Source organism: Colletotrichum higginsianum, chromosome 3, assembly GCF_001672515.1.
Source record: "Colletotrichum higginsianum IMI 349063 chromosome 3, whole genome shotgun sequence".
Taxonomy (NCBI): Eukaryota; Fungi; Ascomycota; class Sordariomycetes; order Glomerellales; family Glomerellaceae; genus Colletotrichum; species Colletotrichum higginsianum.
In genome coordinates this window covers 573,724-591,388 of record NC_030956.1, presented here as the reverse complement: position 1 = coordinate 591,388, position 17,665 = coordinate 573,724, and the positions used below count along the sequence as shown (strand labels likewise).

Here is a 17,665-nt window from a genome sequence, read left to right as displayed (position 1 = left end):
ATTTGTATAACTAGTTAGTCAACATCGTGAGGCTAACTAGAGTAGGAGGTGGGAGCGGCCTGGCCAAGTAATACAGTTTAATTAGTCGAGTCATTTGTATAACTAGTGAATAAACATCGTGGCTCACAAATCACCTTCACTCTTCATTACGGTAAATGCCGTGGAAGTATTCTCTGTATAGACCCTATCGTCTGCCAAGCCATGGCTGAAGACAATTAATTTCAAGTTCAGCAGCTGTGTCCCACTGCCCCGCGGAGAAAGAATGGCCTGTTTCTTTCGTGCCATGACATCGTCAATCCGAGGGACTGCCAGTTCAAACAGATATAAGATGATATCTAGGACACTTCTGTGGTGTTTATTCCCAACCAGTCTCACACGCTTCCTATTCCAAGCTTACAAGCACCTTTGTTTTGGACTCAAACCCCTCTCACTCTTCCACAAATCCTCACACAAGTCTGCAAGAATGCACACCGCTATGCTTTCTCGTTCCCTCCAGTTGATGGTGGCTGCCAGCTCCATTGTCAATCTGGCTATGGCCGCTTCCCCCGTCGAAATCCTTGCGCAGGGCTGCAAAGTTGATGTTCAGGTCTTTGACAACCTCCTCAACACTTCGAACTACGCCGAATTCGACATTGCCCAGCTCGCCGAAGCTCTCGAGCAGCCTGTCGAAACCGTCACCTCCTGGAGCCTTGACACGCGCCAGTACATTCTAGCTGAGCTCAAGCGGGAGATTACCAGCACCGTTGCTAGCATGGGATACGATGTGGGGTCGGTCGAGCCCGAGGCAGACTCCGGTGCTCATCTCGACAAGCGTGTCGACGAGCGAGAGAGTTACAAGAGCCACGAGCGCAAGCTTCTCTCGCTCCATAACGCACGCGTTCGCTCCGCCGATTCCAGCTGCTTCAAACACGTCGCCTGCGGCTCCTGCGTCGTTGCGGCCGGTCTTGCTGGCACGGCCGGAATCCTTGGTTGTGTTGGCGTCGCCGTAGACGCCGAGATCCTCACGGCTGCTCCTACCTTTGGCCTCTCCACGGCTCCCATTTGGATCGCGCTTGGTGAATGTGTGGCCAAAGTGAGCAGTATTGCTGCTGCAGCTTTCGGAACTTGTCACACCCTTCTCTGAGCGCACGCACCTGTATCCCAGCTGGGATGGCCGGGTTTTCTGTCACGTCAGTTGAAACCTGCAACGCCCTGCTCGTGTTTGCGTCCCAGCTTAGGTCCGAATTGTATCTGATAGGTTTCGGAGAAACAAACTCGGAGACCTTCCAGTTCAGGCAGCGTTGGAGCGTAATGAACTCCGCTAGTAGTTCCGTGTCGATAGTTAATATGACCTGTTCCTCCGTGTAGTCTTGATATGTGTGAGGTTCCCTCGGAGATAGTTATCTTCGTGACATTAGTAGCGCAACTACGTAAATAATTCTAAGGTTATAATCGTTATGATCACCCTCCGGCTATAGCTACTACCCAAGCCGGGGCCTAATAGCTAGTACATATAATTAAAAGAGCGACAGATAGTACGCGTTTCGAAGTGTCTTATGAGGGTTTGCCGCGTCTTGAACGGTGGTTGATTGCAGCCTTTCTAAGGACAGGTACGACGACTATGTTTAGTTAGCAACAGGGAAGATGGCAGTACGGCGAGGGATCTTGTTAAAACCCCCAAGATGCCGAGGATCTGCAGCAACATTAAGTATACGTGTGGATGTGGAGTTACTTTTCTCTGTACGATGTACGATGTACGCACAATTGTGTATGTAGCCTGTGTGAGTTAAGCTACCGCATCCAGTCATTGTTCAAAATGAGACCGCCAAGGGTTTCAATAAGTGTGCGTCGTTAGATGAACCTATCGCAGTACATATGAACCCCAGTACACACGCACCTCTACAACATCCAGCTACCCCGGTCAACTGAACTGGAACAACATCCGTCCACACGATACAGCAACCTCCACCTCCCCTAGTCATTCGAAAAAGTCATCCATACGATGTTCAGGTCCCTTCTCGATTCCATCTTCCATTCCGTCATGAAGCATCCTTCGGACCCCTCGACAGTCCCTTCTCCCCCCGGCCAGCCAGACCAACGAGTAACTGGCTCGACTTGGAAGGTTCACCCAATGAGCCATCCCGTTGCCGCCCCTTGGAAGCTCGGCGTTTCCAGCACAGACGCCGCCAAGCTCCTCGGCGGCTACCAGCCCGCGACAATGGAAGATCGCTGGATGTGTCGTTCGGATGGGCCGGACCCACCCGATCACGAGCGACTAAGAGATTGAGAAGTGTGTTCGATTTCAAGATGTCAAGGCTCATATTCGTGAGGCGAAAAACTGTATAGCCGAGGAGCTTGGGTCAACCAGCCCTATTGACCATTTTCATGTAGACTAGCATCGATTTGCTGGCTCATCTTTCTCTCCGCACCCTTTTTGATCATCATGCACTCATGCAGCTCCCGGATGACATTCGAAGCAGATCGCTGGCCGATGAATATGGCATCGAACTGAGCCAGGATATCAGGGTAGTTGGCAAGGCACTCTCTCGCTTCCCAAAGAAGCCTCTCGGCAAGGTCCGGTTCCGAAGTCCGTTCGAGCATCTCGGCTATGAGGGTGTTGTATCTTCTCTGGTTGGCCTCATCGACGTGTTCCTGGACTAAAGTTAGAACAGGAGGCGAACCCACATGATGACGATCGAGGCACGCGGTGCTGCAAGAAAGAACAGTTGTTTGTGGTAGAAAATACCTGAATGTCGAAGGTTAGGTTGATTGTAGGCTCTATGACTTCTTCTTTGAAATCAACTTGCGGATATAGACCCTGAACCTCTTGGTTCATCTTGAGAGACTCGGCAATCATTCCCTCCCGACTCTTGCCGTCAAGCCCTGTCTGCTGTGCCGGTGAAGGGGCAGTTGCTGAGTCAGAACCATCCATCGTATGGAGAGAAAGGGAGTTTGGTTTGGTTGTAATGACCGGGATAGGAGAGTAATGAAAGAAAGACAGTGCGTGGATGAGGACAGTGTGCAAGCCTACATGCTGACTTGGGGCAATTGAGGATGGGCCCGATGGATTCGTGGCAGGTGGGCAGACCCCCAGTTCTTATGTGTTCCTAGTGTGGCGGCACGTGGAGGGGACATCAGCGGTTGCACGGGTTGCACGCCAGAGAGAGCGCGGAGAATTGAGAATTGTGGCGTTTGCCTATGAAGTCACAGGCTACATGGCCATTGGCGAGGACTCGCTACACCTGCATGTGATGTGTTAGTTCCCTCTTGACGAGAAAACATGCATGCTTTTAGTGGCTTGGCACCCTCTGTCCCCTCTGCATCGAAACGTGGTACACGTACACGCTGGGAAATAAAGTGTGTCGGTACCTGTTTCGTTTCTTTTTCCCCTTGATCGTTGTTCATTATTTCAGCTTGGTGTACTGTGTACTGCCGCGAAAGAGTTGCTGCTCCTGTAGTGTGGATTTAGCGGAGGGGTTGAGAGTAGACGCTCAACTGGTTGACACTCTAACCCGGCGAAAGAAATCAGGAAACCTGGCGACTTGACTACTATATGAAGATGCTGCAGTGTGGTTTGCGGAAGCGAAGACACGGGAGGAGGATATGCGAGGTTCAAATAGAGATAGATCCTCGACAACTCTCATTGCCTTCAGATATACAAGTGATCGGCGTTATAACGTTTGCTGACAGTTGGCTGACTCGTAGGCAATCGAAACGAGACACAGCCCTACCGAAGTTAATGCGATGGATAAGGATTGCCTCTTGGTTTTGTTTGACTTCCCTTATTAATAGCTTGGCTGTAGTTTCACGCCAGCTGCCATGTGCTGATCGGCACGTGTTGTTACCCAGACGGGCTACACATGCGGCATCGTGAGCTTAACTGGTAATCTATAGCTGCACCCGGCTTTCTCTTCCCTCTGCGAGGGATCTGTCAGCCAAACGACGAGGGCAGCAACTTGGATTAATGCTGAGAGTCACAAAAGAATGCAGGATTGTCCCAGTACTAACAATCCGACAAATTTACAGGCTAGGTTGTCGAGCCTCTGTTCACACACGATGCTCGAATAGTCTTTTAGTGCAATGAACTCAAGTGATCCCCTCAAGTTCCAGCGGTTTTATGTGCTAAAGTTATAATTGTAACTTTTTGTTGAGTTGATATTGCGACTTGGCTGTTATGTCTATCTCCTAACTTCTTGTGTAACACATGCTTTCGTAACGGCCTCCCTATTCCGTGAAGACCTTCAACTCCACCAGACGGACGCGTTTCCCTTCTTGTGGTGTGACTAAGATGCGGAGGGATTCCGTGGAGACAGCAGTCCACTTGAAATTGGTGATGCCGTTCGCCAGGGGCTTGTCATAGGTTGCATCCGGTACATCGGTCCATTCCCCGCTCAGAACCTGCAGCTTATAGCTGGCGGGCACATCAAACCCTCTCTCCTCGTTCGCGAAGAAGGCGACCTCAGCACGCGCAGCATCGACGGCCGAACCGAACTCGATGCTGACCCACTCCTCGGCGTTGCTGTTCTCCGGGGTATCAAAGCCGTTGGCGATGGTGTCCTGGGTCCAGAACCAGACTCGTCCGTCGAATACGTCGTGGAGACGGTCGACGTTGTAGTTGGGGACGGAGGCATTTATGATGGGCAGGGGCTCGGTGGCCTGGAGCTGGATGGACTGGGCCAAGGGACGGACGACCGAGACGGGTGCGCGGGTGACTTCGGCAGTGAGTCGTTCCAGCTTGTCCGAAGAGGCAACGACCTTACCGTCGACCTCGATACGCAGACCAGCCACCCCATAATGCTCGCCAGTGGCGTCCCACTGCACGGCGACCTCGCGGCCGTGGTACAAGATGCGCTCGGCACGGAAGTAAGAGATTGCGGCGGGATCGGCCAGGGGGTTGACTTCGAGAACGTCATCCTCACGCGGACGCACGCCGACGAAGCCGGACAAGATGAGATCGACGTAGCCGGAGTGGAAGTAGTGGTGCGAGCGGCCGAGGCCGACAATTGGCTCGCCTGTGTCCGGGTCGTAGTTCTCCTCGATGTCGAGAATGTTGCCATAGTGCTTGTTGTAGTGTTGCTGGGCGTATTGCCGGAGAAGCCTGGTGTAGTCGCCGACGGTAACGAGAGAGGAGGAGTTCGGGTAGTGGTCAAGCACGTTGGCGAGCGAGGTCAACACCTGCGTCGTCTGGTAAGGCCAAGAGGGGCCGTTCCAGTGGCATTCGGTCTGGGTGCCTTCGTACCGCCAGACGCGCATGTAGTGCTCGTACGAGGGCTCGACGGTGCGGAGGCCAAAAGGGCCGCCAAGCTCGTCGGAATTGAGGGCGTGTTTCCAAGCTTCGCCGAACTTGGCATCGTCATCAGGGAGGTCGTGGGCCCAGGGGACGAGACCGGCAAGCTCACGCCCTCTGATGAAGTCCCAGTAGGTGACGTTCTCGTTGTCGACAAAGTAGCGGTCGACGAAGTGCTCGAAGGTGGAGTTCCACAAATCTCTCTGCAACGTCTCCTTGAGCGCCTCGGCGCGGCTGTTGTACTCCTCGACAACACTGTCAAGGCCGCCCTTTAGGGAAGCGATCTTGGCGATGGCACGGGCATTGGCGTATTGATAGGTGTTGATTGTGGGGCGGAAAGCGTTGCCTCCGAAGAAGCCATCGTAGCCGCCAGAAGCATCGATGCTGGAGATAGTGTACTCTGTGGCATCGGCAATGGGCTCAACCCAGAAGAGGCCCTTGGACTCGTCGAAGTGGTCTCCGACCCACAAGTTGTATACTCTCTGCATGTCGTCCAAGAGAGAAAAAGCCAGCTCGGGGTCACCATCGACGAGGTAGTTCCTCCAGACTCCGTCGGCCATGCTCTCGGAGAACTGCCGAGGGTTGCTGTCTGAACTGTACATGAACGCCGCATAGTCTCGCTTGAAGCGCGGGTCCCGGCACCACCGACCCTCGGAGAGATGGAAGATGGCGGCGCAGTTGTTGGAGGCCCACGGCTGGGTCTGCCAGCCTACGTTGTCAATGAACTCGGTGGAAATGAAGCCGTACTTCGAGCCGATATCACGCTGGTGTGTGCGGAAGAGGTTCCAGCGGTAGTAGTATACGTCGGTGATCTGGGTGTCGCTGGACTCGAAAAGGGGGACGCGGTTCTTGTACCAGGGCGCGTCGTTGCTAAAGTACTTTTCCGTGATGGCATCAAGGTCCAAGGCGGCCTGAGCCAGGCGGGCACCCAAAGGGGCTATCGCCAAAGTTGCGGAGAGTCTCATGTTGTCAGAGCAGGACTGGAGAGGAGAAGACCAGGGAACGATGGCTTAAGGCGGTCGAATCCTATCGAAGGCGTCATCCTGGGAGGTAAACAATCCCATGGTTATATAGGAGTCAGAGACAGCAATGACGACTTCTTGGTGATATCGGCGCGTTCCTGGATGCTGCATGAGACTGGGTCGCTTCAAGGTCTCATGAGATGAGATGTCGGCGTCTTGGCTTCGTATCGTATAACCGTGTCTAACGGGGTCGCGCTTAACGTAACCCGCATGGTATTTGCATATTACCGTGAACATCATTACACGCGTGCCAATCGAAACAAGCCGCTTCCCCTGGAGTACTCCAGAACAGCCACGACCCCAAGCGGGCAGAACCGAGGACGATGACGACGGCGGGGGGAGGGTCTGGGGTGGCTGCGGGGTGAAATCTCCGCATCTCGGTAGATTGCCGCGCGAATGGCACGCTGGCGACTCAGGCCCGTCCTCATCTTTCCGGTGGGATGGCAGGCTGATGGCAACAAAGTGAGTGCCAAGGAAACAAGACAAGGTGAGCATCCAAGAGAGATACAGGGCTGTAAACCGGCTTTGTAGGGTTTGGCTTGGAAGTCATCTGATTCTAATGAAAGCCAATGTCTGCTAGGTCGACACTGAGCTTCGGTAACGGTACAAGAGATAAGTAAGAACGTATCATCAGACTATCCATCCTCTTCTAGGTGAATAGCATGAGCTTCGTAGTATATATATCATAATCAGATCAGATAGGTGGACAGTTGTAGTTGTATTCGCTTTTGCGACTAAAAGATGCATTGTTGAATTCTGTGTATCAACCATGACGACTCACGCTGACTATATACCGCACTCCTTCCCAACACCTAATATCATCAACTCATATAGAGAGACAAAAGTTCGTTCGAATCTGGGCTCGAAAATGTCCTCCACCTTGCCCACGCCTTCCAAAACCGTACGCGCTGCTGGATCATCTGGATACGGATTGTTGTCGCTGGCGCCACAAATGAACTCCTGAAACTCTTCATCTACATGGATGCCTCGAGGATTGCGAAAAGCCAATGTTTGTGATTTCACCAGTCTCCAGAGAGAATGACTCCAAGTTGGTGGAGCCTGCTTCAAGCGGCCGTTGCGGAAAGCGGCATAGTTCTCTTCGCCATGCATACCCACCCATCTTAAGGCTAAGCTTGAGTGTCGAGAAACCAGGTCTCTGGACCGGCATAACAAGGTTGTGTACTCTTCGTACCTAATAAAAGAGTCCACACGTGAATATCAAATTGGTCTAATTGCCATCAATGACCAACTCTGGGGCCCTTGTGTGGTCTTGCTGGGCGACAAGACGAGTGATGGTACGAAGCTGCGACAAAATTTCTCAATACCTTCATCCACCCAGCTCTCACGTGGTATTCTAGCTCCAAGTGACGGTGTAGGTTGAATGCGAGGAAGTGGGTAATTGAAACCATACGGGAATGCTCGGATCATGAGCGTTGGATGCCGAGGGAAGAACGGGACACATTGAGCTGCGGGTGTTGGGGTAGTGTTTGGACACCACTTCCTCGCCATCTGCGCGAGCGCTCTATGTTCTCTTGAGACGTCTTAGCGAACCAGGGAGGAACTCCAACAGCCACAGGCGTGTCCTCGAAGTTGAAGTCCTCAGCGTATCCACTGATGTATTTTGATCTTCCTCCAAGAGCACTATAAGCATGCGTCACAGTTTCACGAACGTGCTGGCGGATCGTATTATGATTTGAAACGTCCCTTAGGGCTTCGATATTGCGGAGGTTGGCCAATATGCAAACACGTTCGAAGCGGAGGTGAGGGCTGACGATGTTGGAAAGTCATATGGAAGAAGCTAACCGCAGATTCTTGAGGTGGCATTTGGGCAGGTGGGAGACGATGGCCCCAGAAGGCTCTAATGGTAGCTTAGGAAGAAATTCGATAATGGAAACAGTGAAACGGTATTGATTTTGGTCGCAAGGAACTACCGCCACTGTGCCGCTCAAGTGCAGCCGGATCACCCGCTGCCCTAAGGTCAAGCATCATGCAGAGTGGGGATAGGTTAGTTATTAGTTTGGTGTAATCTACATGGCATGCTCCCTTTATGTAGTAAACGCTGGGACGGGTGATAGAACACGCAGGAGGATAGTCCCCCATAGTCAAACTTTCCCTTTTGTCCTGCCCCCGAGCATTGATTAAGTGATGTCAGCTGGATGAAGCAGCTCGAGGACTAGTGGTTATGTGATAGCATGAGTTTTGTTCCGAATCGTTAAATCGCAACGTTTTTCAGACCCTAGCAGTGGTCTACACACTTTTTCACTTATTTGAGGCGACAATGAATAGGACTCGACATGAAGGTAAGACGCAAGGATTTTCAGTCACTTTGCCAGTATTCCGATTTAGAACCGACTTCGCTCGCTGACCTGAAGTCTGGAAATTGGATGATGTCCGAGCTGGCCAATCGTGGAATATTCCCAAGGGCGCTGACATCTCCAACGTTGGTTTTATTTCATCAATTCCGAAGTAACTTGACCTCTGGGCTAGCAAGGTGGCGAGGGTCACCGAACCAGTCAAAAGAAACATATTCCCACGAACTCGTGTGAAGGTGGCGATTGGTGGAAGACATGCTGACGAGCACAAACACTGAAACAAAAATTCGGCTGACTGTCGGATCGTGGGCAGCTTGTGGCTTTTGACCGCGAGGGGGCAAGGTCAGCTTCTCAGAAGCTAAGGGTAACTGATTAGAGCGATGAACGACTTCGATACTGGCAGGATTTTGGGAGATTACCGTCTAGATCGGCAGCAGGGCTGTTCAGGGATGCCTGTCGTCCGACAGTTTGACGAGCGTAGAAACAAAGAAGAAGAAAAAAAGCATAAGTCACTATGTAACGTCGGGCACCCACTTATGGGCACCCCCCACATTTGGGCACCCCAAAAATGCCTCAACACCATGACCAGCCTCCTCATTCCTCCCACCTCCAACCATCACAACAATTACAATACTTATCCAAACAACTTCATTTTTTGGGAATACCTTCTTCTATACCTTATGGTCCAATACACTGAAGATGAGGTCCAGCAAGCGATTGAAGCCATCAGCAACGGCATGGCCATAAAGAGGGCAGGCATTGTGTATGGCATTCCAAGATCAACCCTTCAGCATCGACTTAATGGCAAGCAGGCCAGAAAAGCTGCGTTTTCTGACCTTCAGAGGCTTTCCCCTGATCAGGAGCATAAGCTGGCTGAATGGATTCGCATTCAACATGCCCTTGGAGTTGCCCCAACCCATCTGCAAGTGAAGCTATTCGCAGAAAGGATCCTCCATGCTATGGGAGACACAGAGCCCATAGGAAAGGGCTGGGTTTCTGCCTTCATGAGGAGAAATCCTTCAGTCAAGGTTCAGAGAAGTCGCCCTATCGATTCTAGACGTGTTAATGGGGCATCTACTGAGGTCATCAGGGACTGGTTCAAACTCCTTGCCATACCAGAGATCATCAGCATCAAACCAGCCAATAGATACAACATGGATGAGACTGGTATCCTTGAGGGCCAGGGATCTAATGGGCTGGTGCTGGGCATGTCTGAGACGAAGTCTGTCCGCAAGAAACAGCCTGGGTCAAGGGCATGGGTATCTGTTATCGAATGCATCTCTGCCCTGGGCCATGCCCTTGATCCCCTCATTATATATAAGGGCAAGACAGTCCAGCAGCAGTGGTTTCCTCTAGATCTTGGCCCTTATGAAGGATGGCAATTTACTGCAACAGAGAATGGATGGACTACAGACGACACTGCAGTTGAATGGCTGCAGAAGGTCTTCCTCCCTCAGACTGTCCCTCAGACTGCCTCCCAGGGCAAGGAGGGCAAGGATGAGGCTAGACTATTGATTGTTGATGGCCATGGGAGTCACACAACGACGGAATTTATGTGGATATGTTATATTAATAACGTCTACCTCCTATTCCTTCCACCACATACCTCCCATGTCCTCCAGCCACTAGACCAGTCAGTCTTCAGCCCTGTGAAGGTGGCCTATAGGAAGGAGCTTGGATATCTCAGTCACTGGAATGACTCTACTGTTATAGGCAAGAGAAGCTTCCTTGGATGTTATCAAAAGGCTCGTCTGGCAGGCCTGACGATGCAGAACATCAGAAGTGGATGGAAATGGACTGGCCTATGGCCTGTTTCTATAGCAAAGCCCCTTATGAGCAAGTTGCTGCTCCCATCAACACCAAGGGCATCAGATCAGGCCAGCAAAGGGCAGTCTGGAGGCCAGGGAGATAAAGAATGGGCATCTGCGTCATCTGCAGTAGTATGGTCGACGCCAAGGAAGATGAAGGACCTGGCTGGGCAACTGAAGCTATTCACAGAGCTGGACAATGATGTCCATACTCAACGCCTCCTTTTCATGAAGGTGAAAAAAGGCTTCAGCGAGCAGGCCTATGAGCTGGCAACTGCCCAGCATAAGCTGGAGCTCCTGCAGGCCCAAGTCACCAATAATGCAGCAAGGAAAAGAAGGACAGTCCAGATCGACCCAAACACCAAGTTCGCTAATATCAAGGACATCCAGAAGGCTCAAATTGAGGCTGGCGAAAAAGAGGATATCACGGATGAGTCCAGCGAGTCTGATTTACCTAGTGAAGCTGAAAGCTGTATTGTGGTGGCATCTAGAAGAGTGCAATAATTAATTGAAGTCGATGGTTATGATGGAGATGGCTTCATTTTTGGGGTGCCCAAATGTGGGGGGTGCCCATAAGTGGGTGCCCGACGTTATTTTACTCGCGAAAACATCCAACAACCACGCTTCCCCGTATCCCGTAGGCCCCTGAGGACTGGACGGATGTTGACTCGATCTATGGACGTACTGACCCGAGAGAGAGAGAGAGTGTGTGTGTGTACCTCAATGGGTAGACCCGAGATATCAAAACCTACCTTGTCTGTCTTGCCATCTTCCTTAAGAAAGCCCATCGGACTGCTCCAACTCAGTAGGTTGATCAGCAGCCAGGCTTGAGCGGTCGACGCGAATCTTGCCCAATCGAGACGAAAAGTGAAGCGAAGGATGACGAGCGAGCTGGGGTTGCCCCCCTCCCTTTCGGGTTTGGGTGGAAGTTGAAGGACTATTTGCGCCCCCAAATAGACAGGGCTGAGCTGCTAGCGCTTAGCATTTTGTAATTGCGCCCAGCATTGCTTGTGCTCGGACTCCCGTATCTTAACCTTCGAATGGCGATCAATAACGTCGTCTTGTTTTCCCATGTTTTTATTTGTTCTCGGCTTCTCGAACGCTCGCCATGGGAAATGCTCGACGCCTGGCTGGCTCTTGGGAACGAGTCTTTCTTTCGACCCGAGCCGAACGCCTAAACCATTACGATAGTATGTATCCCCGTGGAACCCCGCGGCTATCACGACAACTTGCGTCAATCTTTGCTCCTTTTGACCTGTTGCCAAGGGAAAGCTGCTCCTTGCGGGTCTGAAGGATTTCGGGAAACGGAGTACATGGACCAGAGAACGTTGCAGCCTAAAGGCTAAAAGGGCGTGGCAGTCTTATTCCCCATGATCCCATCCCATTCTCACTGGCTCGACGACGCTTTTTTGGTGAGCTTGGTGTGCTTGTGTACGCCGGTCTCTGCCTGATCGGATTCACACCTGCACCGGCAATGTCGTACCCAGCCAGTTGTCGACCAGTAGGAGACGGTTCAACCGCTGTAAAGCCACTTCACCTAGCGATGATCCTTCACGAGTAACTCGGGGGGGCGGCAGGGGGGCGGAATCTCAACGAGCCAGTCCAAGCCCATCCGCCGCCCTCCCCGTCCCGCTCCCCCAGTCCATGCCATATGGTGTGGTATCAATCTCGCCTCCCTGTTGCCGCCGCTATGTCTTTTGGCGTTGGTAGCCGGCACCTTACTTGACGCTCCCTGCAAGCCTCTTTTGGTTCCTGCCTTTTTGAATGCCGTCTGCCCTCCTTTTTGTTCGTTTGTTGTTTTGGCCGCTATCTCGGTTCTTATGTCGTTGACGGCGCCTTCTTGTCGACACTTCTGCGGCCTCTAGTCCTCCTCACCTCCGACTTGACCAGGACGGTCTGTAGCATCATCGACCATATTTCTCACCGAACGACGAAGCCTAGCCACAGGTGTGTCGAAACGAATCGCTCAAGATGTCCGCTGTGACGCTGGACTCCAACGCGTGGTACGCCATCTCCGAGGGCCGTGTCGCCAACGTCTCCGACCCTCTCACGACGAGCCTTCAAGATACGGCCAACGGGCTCAGGGTGTTCGGTAAAACGGACGCGCTGTGGCAGTTCCAACCGGTGGGCAACAGGGATGGTCGGTATCTCGTGAGACTGAATGCGGCCGGCGTGGGCCAGCAGCTTTCCGTGTGCTGGAACCTGGCCGAGGTCCACCCCAGCAGGACGAGGGGTTGCATGAGGAAGACGGAATCGGACGAGAGCCAGCAATGGGACATCACCGAATGGGAGAGCGAGAAGGGCACGCTCAAGTTCACCAACGTCGCCAACGGCACGGGATACGTCCTCGACGTCCACCCGGGGAACAACCTGTTCATGTCGAGCGAGATCGAGGGCACCGACGGCGTGTCCGCGCGCCAGCCTGCCCAGCACTGGATCATGACGAGTTCAAAGGCCGTCAATGATGGAGCGTACTCCACCATCTACTCGGCGGGCGTGAGTGGGACTTCTGGAAAATGTGGTATGGAGTGAACAAGGCGCTGACAATCCACAGACCACTCCTGTAAGCACGGCAACATCATCGGCATCGGGATCATTGTCTGCAACCGCAACGGCAACAGGAACGGACGCAGGAGCAGCGACGGCGACGTCTTCCGGTGGCTCTACTACCGGGACCTCGAGCCCCGGTTCCTCACCATCCGGAGGGCTCTCAACCGGCGCCGCGGCCGGAATCGGCGTGGGCGTCTCCCTCGGGGCCATCGCTATCCTAGGCGCCGCCTTCTTCTTCTGGTGGCGTCGCAGAAGAGCTTCAAGAGACGCGGCGGCGGCAGCAGCAGCACCCGGGAACCATCACCACGAGATGGGCCACAACGGCAGCACTATCGGAAAGTCGAGCCCCGGGACTGCCAACGCCTCTACCGTCGCTGGCTCTCCGTCGCCGGCCCACGGCTACTACGCGCACGAGGCCAAGGTCCTGGGCCATATGCAACCGCACTCACATAGCGCCGAGGCCAACACGAACCCGATATACGAAGCCCCGACCGAGACCAGATATGAGCTAGATTCCGGCACGGGGGGTCATGCTCACACGCCTACGCAACATGATCTGTCAGACAGTCAGACGAGGCGGTGAAGCTGGCGTTGCGAAACCCAGGATCTTGTCCGAAAGGGACCTGAAATAGAAGTCGGAGAAGGGGACGTTGACGTATGAAAATTCGTTTCCACTTAAATACTATTCAAAGCCAGCAAGTCGGAAAAATTTATGGTGTATTGGTAAACTTGGCAGCCTGGTGTTGGATTCGCTGGGCATGTAGATAATGACTTGGGACCCCGAACTGTCCCGCATAAGATACCTTTCAAATTCCATTCTAGCCTTACTCTATCATCTGGCGTGATGTGACAGATTTCAGTTGATGCCTTTACGAGGGTCTGTTGATAGCATGTATATGTGTAGCTTATGCCAGATGATAATTACTCTCGTATTAGTTCTTCCCCCGTGTGAGAAAGACGCAAAGTTCCATTGACCGCATTGAGCGGATCCAGTCCTATGATTGCAAAAAAAAAAAAAAAAAAAGAAGAAACATCAGATTAGAATCCAGCCAAGTACAAGTTATCGACTTCTAGGATTGTTTGTCCCAAGTCTAAACATGAAGTCCCTCCGGCAGAGAAATGACCTCTCAGCTCTGTAACCACTTGGCCCGTCATGTAGTCGAGCCTGCGATTATCTCCATTAGTTCTTTCCCGCGGGTTCCACCTGGACCGTTCTGGTCTCAAACTCAATGGCCTGGCCCTCTTCAAGGGACGTTGCACGCTTGCCACGCCTCGGCGCTGCCTGATCATGGTCCATGGCAGATTGGATGTGGTTCGTCATGTAAGCCGTCGGATCCTCAACGAAAAGAGAGCACAGCAGCGCGACAACGCTGAACGGGATGGTAACATAAAACACAATCTTGAAGGCGTGCCCGGCTCCGGCCCGTACAGCCACCCTGAGAGCCTCCTGAATCTCGGGTGTGATGCCGGGGACGTTCAATAGTGCTCGGGGGTTGCCCATGTTGTACTGGATCGCTGCCGGGATGATGAGGCCCAGGTCCGCAGGGTTCAGCCCATTACTGACAGCGGCGTTTGTGACTTCCTCGCCGGCGAACTCACGGAACTTCTCTTGGAAGATTGTGTTGAAGAGGGCGTTGCCAACGGCGCCGCCTCCTGATCTGAAGGTGCCCAACAGACCCATTGCCACTCCGAGATTCGAATGAGGAACGTGGAGACTGGCAATCGCGTACGACAGGATCGTGACCCAGACAAACATGGGCACACCGATAGCAGGCACAAAGGCGTAGGCGAACTTGTGGTTGGGATACACAGTTCCCGCGCTGGCGCCGATGAAGACGGCCTGGAAGGCCATGCCAATGACGAGCTGCCACTTGATGTGGCCCACCTTGTGCGCAATGAGAGGCGCGAGCACGCCTGTGAAGCCAATCATGAGCGTGTTGGGCAGAGAGAGGGTCCCGATCTGGATGCCGTCGGTGGTGAACATGTACAAGAAGCCCTGGGGGAGCAGGGCCGACATGGCGTGGAAGTTCATGCCCGAGACGAAGAGGACAACCAGCAGGACGGAGTAGCGCCGGAACATGACGAAGAGCTTGAGCGGGAACATGGGGCGCGCGGCGACCTTGAAGTCGTAGGCGAAGCCCAGGGCCAAGACCACGAGGCCGACGACGATGGGCGCGATGGCTCCGGCGCTGTCCCACGGGTAGGCCGGGGTGCCGCCCCATGTCAGGCCGATGAGGGCCACCGCCAGCCCGGATGTGAAGAGGGCCAGGCCGACCCAGTCGACGTCCTGGAGTTGCTGCGTGCGGGTCTTGTCGAAGTCACCCCGCGGCCGCGGGGTCGGATGGTAGGAGAACCAAGTGCCGAGCAGGGCGATGAGCTCGATGATGATGCCAATGCCGAATATCCACCTCCACGAGGCGTACTTGTAGAGGGCGTTGCCGAGCAGTACGGAGAGGATGCCCCTGTGGGTGATTCCAAAGTTAGCCACCTTGGCTCCCTTTCGGCAGATGAACACGCCCAGTCTGATAATCCTGCATGCATCATGCCATGCGGGGTTCACGTCTCCAAGATCGTGGAGGAGGTGTGGTCGGCACGTTGCCTGGGCTCGGCACCCAAATCTGCGTGCCGAGAATTTGGGGGGAAAAGGGAACAGAGTTTCTCGGCCAGAGGAGCCAGACAGACGCTCGAACACACCACGGGACAAGCCTACGAGGGATACGCGATACCAAGGAAAGGAATCAGATGATGTCCAGGCTTACCAGGGGACGGCGATGCCGGATTCCAGTATGCCCAGACCAAGAGACCGCCACTTGTTGGGGAGCATCTCAGGCACGCCCGCGTAGGAGACGAAGACGAAGCCGGTCCCGAGACCAATGACCGTCTCGGCGGCGATGAGGGTCGAGATGTTCTGCGCGGCGGTCGCGGCGATGCAGCCGACAGCAACGGCACCCTGGCCGCCCAGGACCAATATCCTCCTCCCGAAGACGTCGCTGAGGGGTCCCGCCAGAGAGAAGGAGCAGGCCGTCGAGAGGGACCACGATCCCACGACCCAGGCGAGCTGGTCTTGTCCGCCGAGCTCTGCGGTGATCTGGACGATGATGGAGGCGACGGCGAGGAACGCGAGTCCAACCGGCGGACCGAAAGAGAGAGCCATGGACTTGGTCGCTCGCGTATGGTTAGCATGGCTTTTGTTCTCCGACAAACAACGTTCAAACACGCTTTGGAGATCGTACAAAGATCGCAACCCAGGTTTTGATGCCGACCCGCGCCTCGGTCGGGTTGTCCTCCAGCGCGGCGCGGTGGGGATCCTCCTCGAACTCGATGACGGCCCGCGCCTCCTGGGCCATCCGGATCTTCATCTCGCGGTCGCTCCCCATGCTGGAAGATTCGTTGTGGGACATGTTGAATGTTTGTGCAGCCAAAGACTCGTTGGGCACTTGGCAGGCTCTCTGTTCATCAATGAGCTGTTAGAAACGTGGCACGACTCGCGTGTTCATCTCGAATGGCACGGGCTGGACTGATATACAAATACACGGTTCCAACTTGGGACGCAGACGATCCGAGCGGGGGAACGCTATCCAAAGCTTGATGGCGAGAGCAGTAAGCAGCACTCGAGAAAGCTGTGCTGCTTGACCGGGGGGGTTGACGAGGAGGGCCGCACACCGGGAGTTGGTTCCCTCTTCCTGACGCAAACCCCGCGGGGATCAAGCTGCCATCGACTAGCGCTACGACGTCGTCGTCGAAGAGGAGGGGACCGGCAGATGTACGACTGCTGCAAAACCCCGACCGTTACATGAAAACCTTCTTCGGATAAGGTTTCTTGTCGCGGACGGCAACCGCTTTGGCGCTTGCCAGTATTATACATCGTACCTGTGGGCTGTATGTCTTCTTTTGAGTTCTTGGTCCGGCCGGATTGGGATCGCGTAGCTCGTTGACGACGACGGTGTCATTGGCTGATGCTGCCGCGACAGTGGTCCCTTTTTATTAACATGACTCCATGAGGATGTAAGATGGACGGACGCCACCGTGCCATCCCGTCTCTTCCGGGTAACAGTTCGAAGTGGTTGGTGGTAGCATTTCAGTGTCACCTCCCTGTATGTTGAATTATGCTCGTACTGGAGAGCTGGAATGATCTGTTGAAGTTTCTTCTCAGTACTGTGACGAGAGACGTCGACGGCCGGCGTGAGAGAGTGCTGCTGAAACGCAGAGGTGACGAACGGCGTTAGAGGTGCCAGAGCGCCTTACACAAGGACCATGACCAAGTAAATGACCCAGATCATCACGCAGGCAATGACTAGAGAAGTGGTCACCTATACCGAGCCGACAGCTTCGATAACCAGCACCCTGGCCTGAGCTACCGGTTGAGTGGCCCCATGCTTCTCAGAATTCAAGCATGTGTCAGTCGCTCGAGCGTAGATTTCAACAATCATTTGTGCCTTCATGTCCGAGCTGTTGTTGTGATGTGTTTCCAACATAGTTGCAAAATGGTGTACCTCATGCGTCATGGTGTGTTCGGGATGTTGAAGTGTCAAAGGCGAGGATGTTTAGGCATGGAGGCGAGTAGCCCAGAAACTAGCGGGATCAAACCGGCAGCAATTTATTAGACATAGATAACAAAAAGCCAGTATGTACGCTGTTCTAACACAGAGGCACGCTTGACCGAGTCTTCATTAGGAAGTCTCCACGAAGAATCTCCCAAGAGAGAGA

The 17,665-nt window shown here is 53.6% G+C and overlaps 7 protein-coding genes across 7 annotated transcripts; 3 read left to right on the top strand and 4 right to left on the bottom strand.

The window, feature by feature from the left end:
- Positions 1–463: 463 nt before the first annotated feature.
- CH63R_03728 (uncharacterized protein) lies at positions 464–1,123 on the top strand (the record flags this gene model as incomplete). Its single annotated transcript, XM_018298703.1, has 1 exon — positions 464–1,123. One exon carries the CDS (start codon positions 464–466, stop codon positions 1,121–1,123), a length of 660 nt encoding a protein of 219 aa, XP_018159949.1.
- An 897-nt stretch (positions 1,124–2,020) lies between these two features.
- On the top strand, positions 2,021–2,266 carry CH63R_03727 (uncharacterized protein; the record flags this gene model as incomplete). Its single annotated transcript, XM_018298702.1, has 1 exon — positions 2,021–2,266. One exon carries the CDS (start codon positions 2,021–2,023, stop codon positions 2,264–2,266), a length of 246 nt encoding a protein of 81 aa, XP_018159948.1.
- Positions 2,267–2,349: 83 nt separating this feature from the next.
- CH63R_03726 (uncharacterized protein) lies at positions 2,350–2,911 on the bottom strand (the record flags this gene model as incomplete). The annotated part of the gene is made up of 2 exons (XM_018298701.1): positions 2,350–2,631; positions 2,726–2,911. 2 exons carry the CDS (start codon positions 2,909–2,911, stop codon positions 2,350–2,352), a joined length of 468 nt encoding a protein of 155 aa, XP_018159947.1.
- Positions 2,912–4,203: 1,292 nt separating this feature from the next.
- CH63R_03725 (Six-hairpin glycosidase) lies at positions 4,204–6,231 on the bottom strand (the record flags this gene model as incomplete). Its single annotated transcript, XM_018298700.1, has 1 exon — positions 4,204–6,231. One exon carries the CDS (start codon positions 6,229–6,231, stop codon positions 4,204–4,206), a length of 2,028 nt encoding a protein of 675 aa, XP_018159946.1.
- A 6,148-nt stretch (positions 6,232–12,379) lies between these two features.
- CH63R_03724 (transmembrane alpha-helix domain-containing protein) lies at positions 12,380–13,541 on the top strand (the record flags this gene model as incomplete). The annotated part of the gene is made up of 2 exons (XM_018298699.1): positions 12,380–12,904; positions 12,963–13,541. The coding sequence occupies 2 exons, from the start codon at positions 12,380–12,382 to the stop codon at positions 13,539–13,541; spliced, it is 1,104 nt and encodes a 367-aa protein (XP_018159945.1).
- A 597-nt stretch (positions 13,542–14,138) lies between these two features.
- Positions 14,139–16,112, bottom strand: CH63R_03723 (Trichothecene efflux pump; the record flags this gene model as incomplete). Its single annotated transcript, XM_018298698.1, has 3 exons — positions 14,139–15,489; positions 15,519–15,557; positions 15,718–16,112. The coding sequence occupies 3 exons, from the start codon at positions 16,110–16,112 to the stop codon at positions 14,139–14,141; spliced, it is 1,785 nt and encodes a 594-aa protein (XP_018159944.1).
- Positions 16,113–16,167: 55 nt separating this feature from the next.
- On the bottom strand, positions 16,168–16,359 carry CH63R_03722 (Transmembrane efflux protein; the record flags this gene model as incomplete). The annotated part of the gene is made up of 1 exon (XM_018298697.1): positions 16,168–16,359. One exon carries the CDS (start codon positions 16,357–16,359, stop codon positions 16,168–16,170), a length of 192 nt encoding a protein of 63 aa, XP_018159943.1.
- Between the last annotated feature and the right edge of the window lie 1,306 nt (positions 16,360–17,665).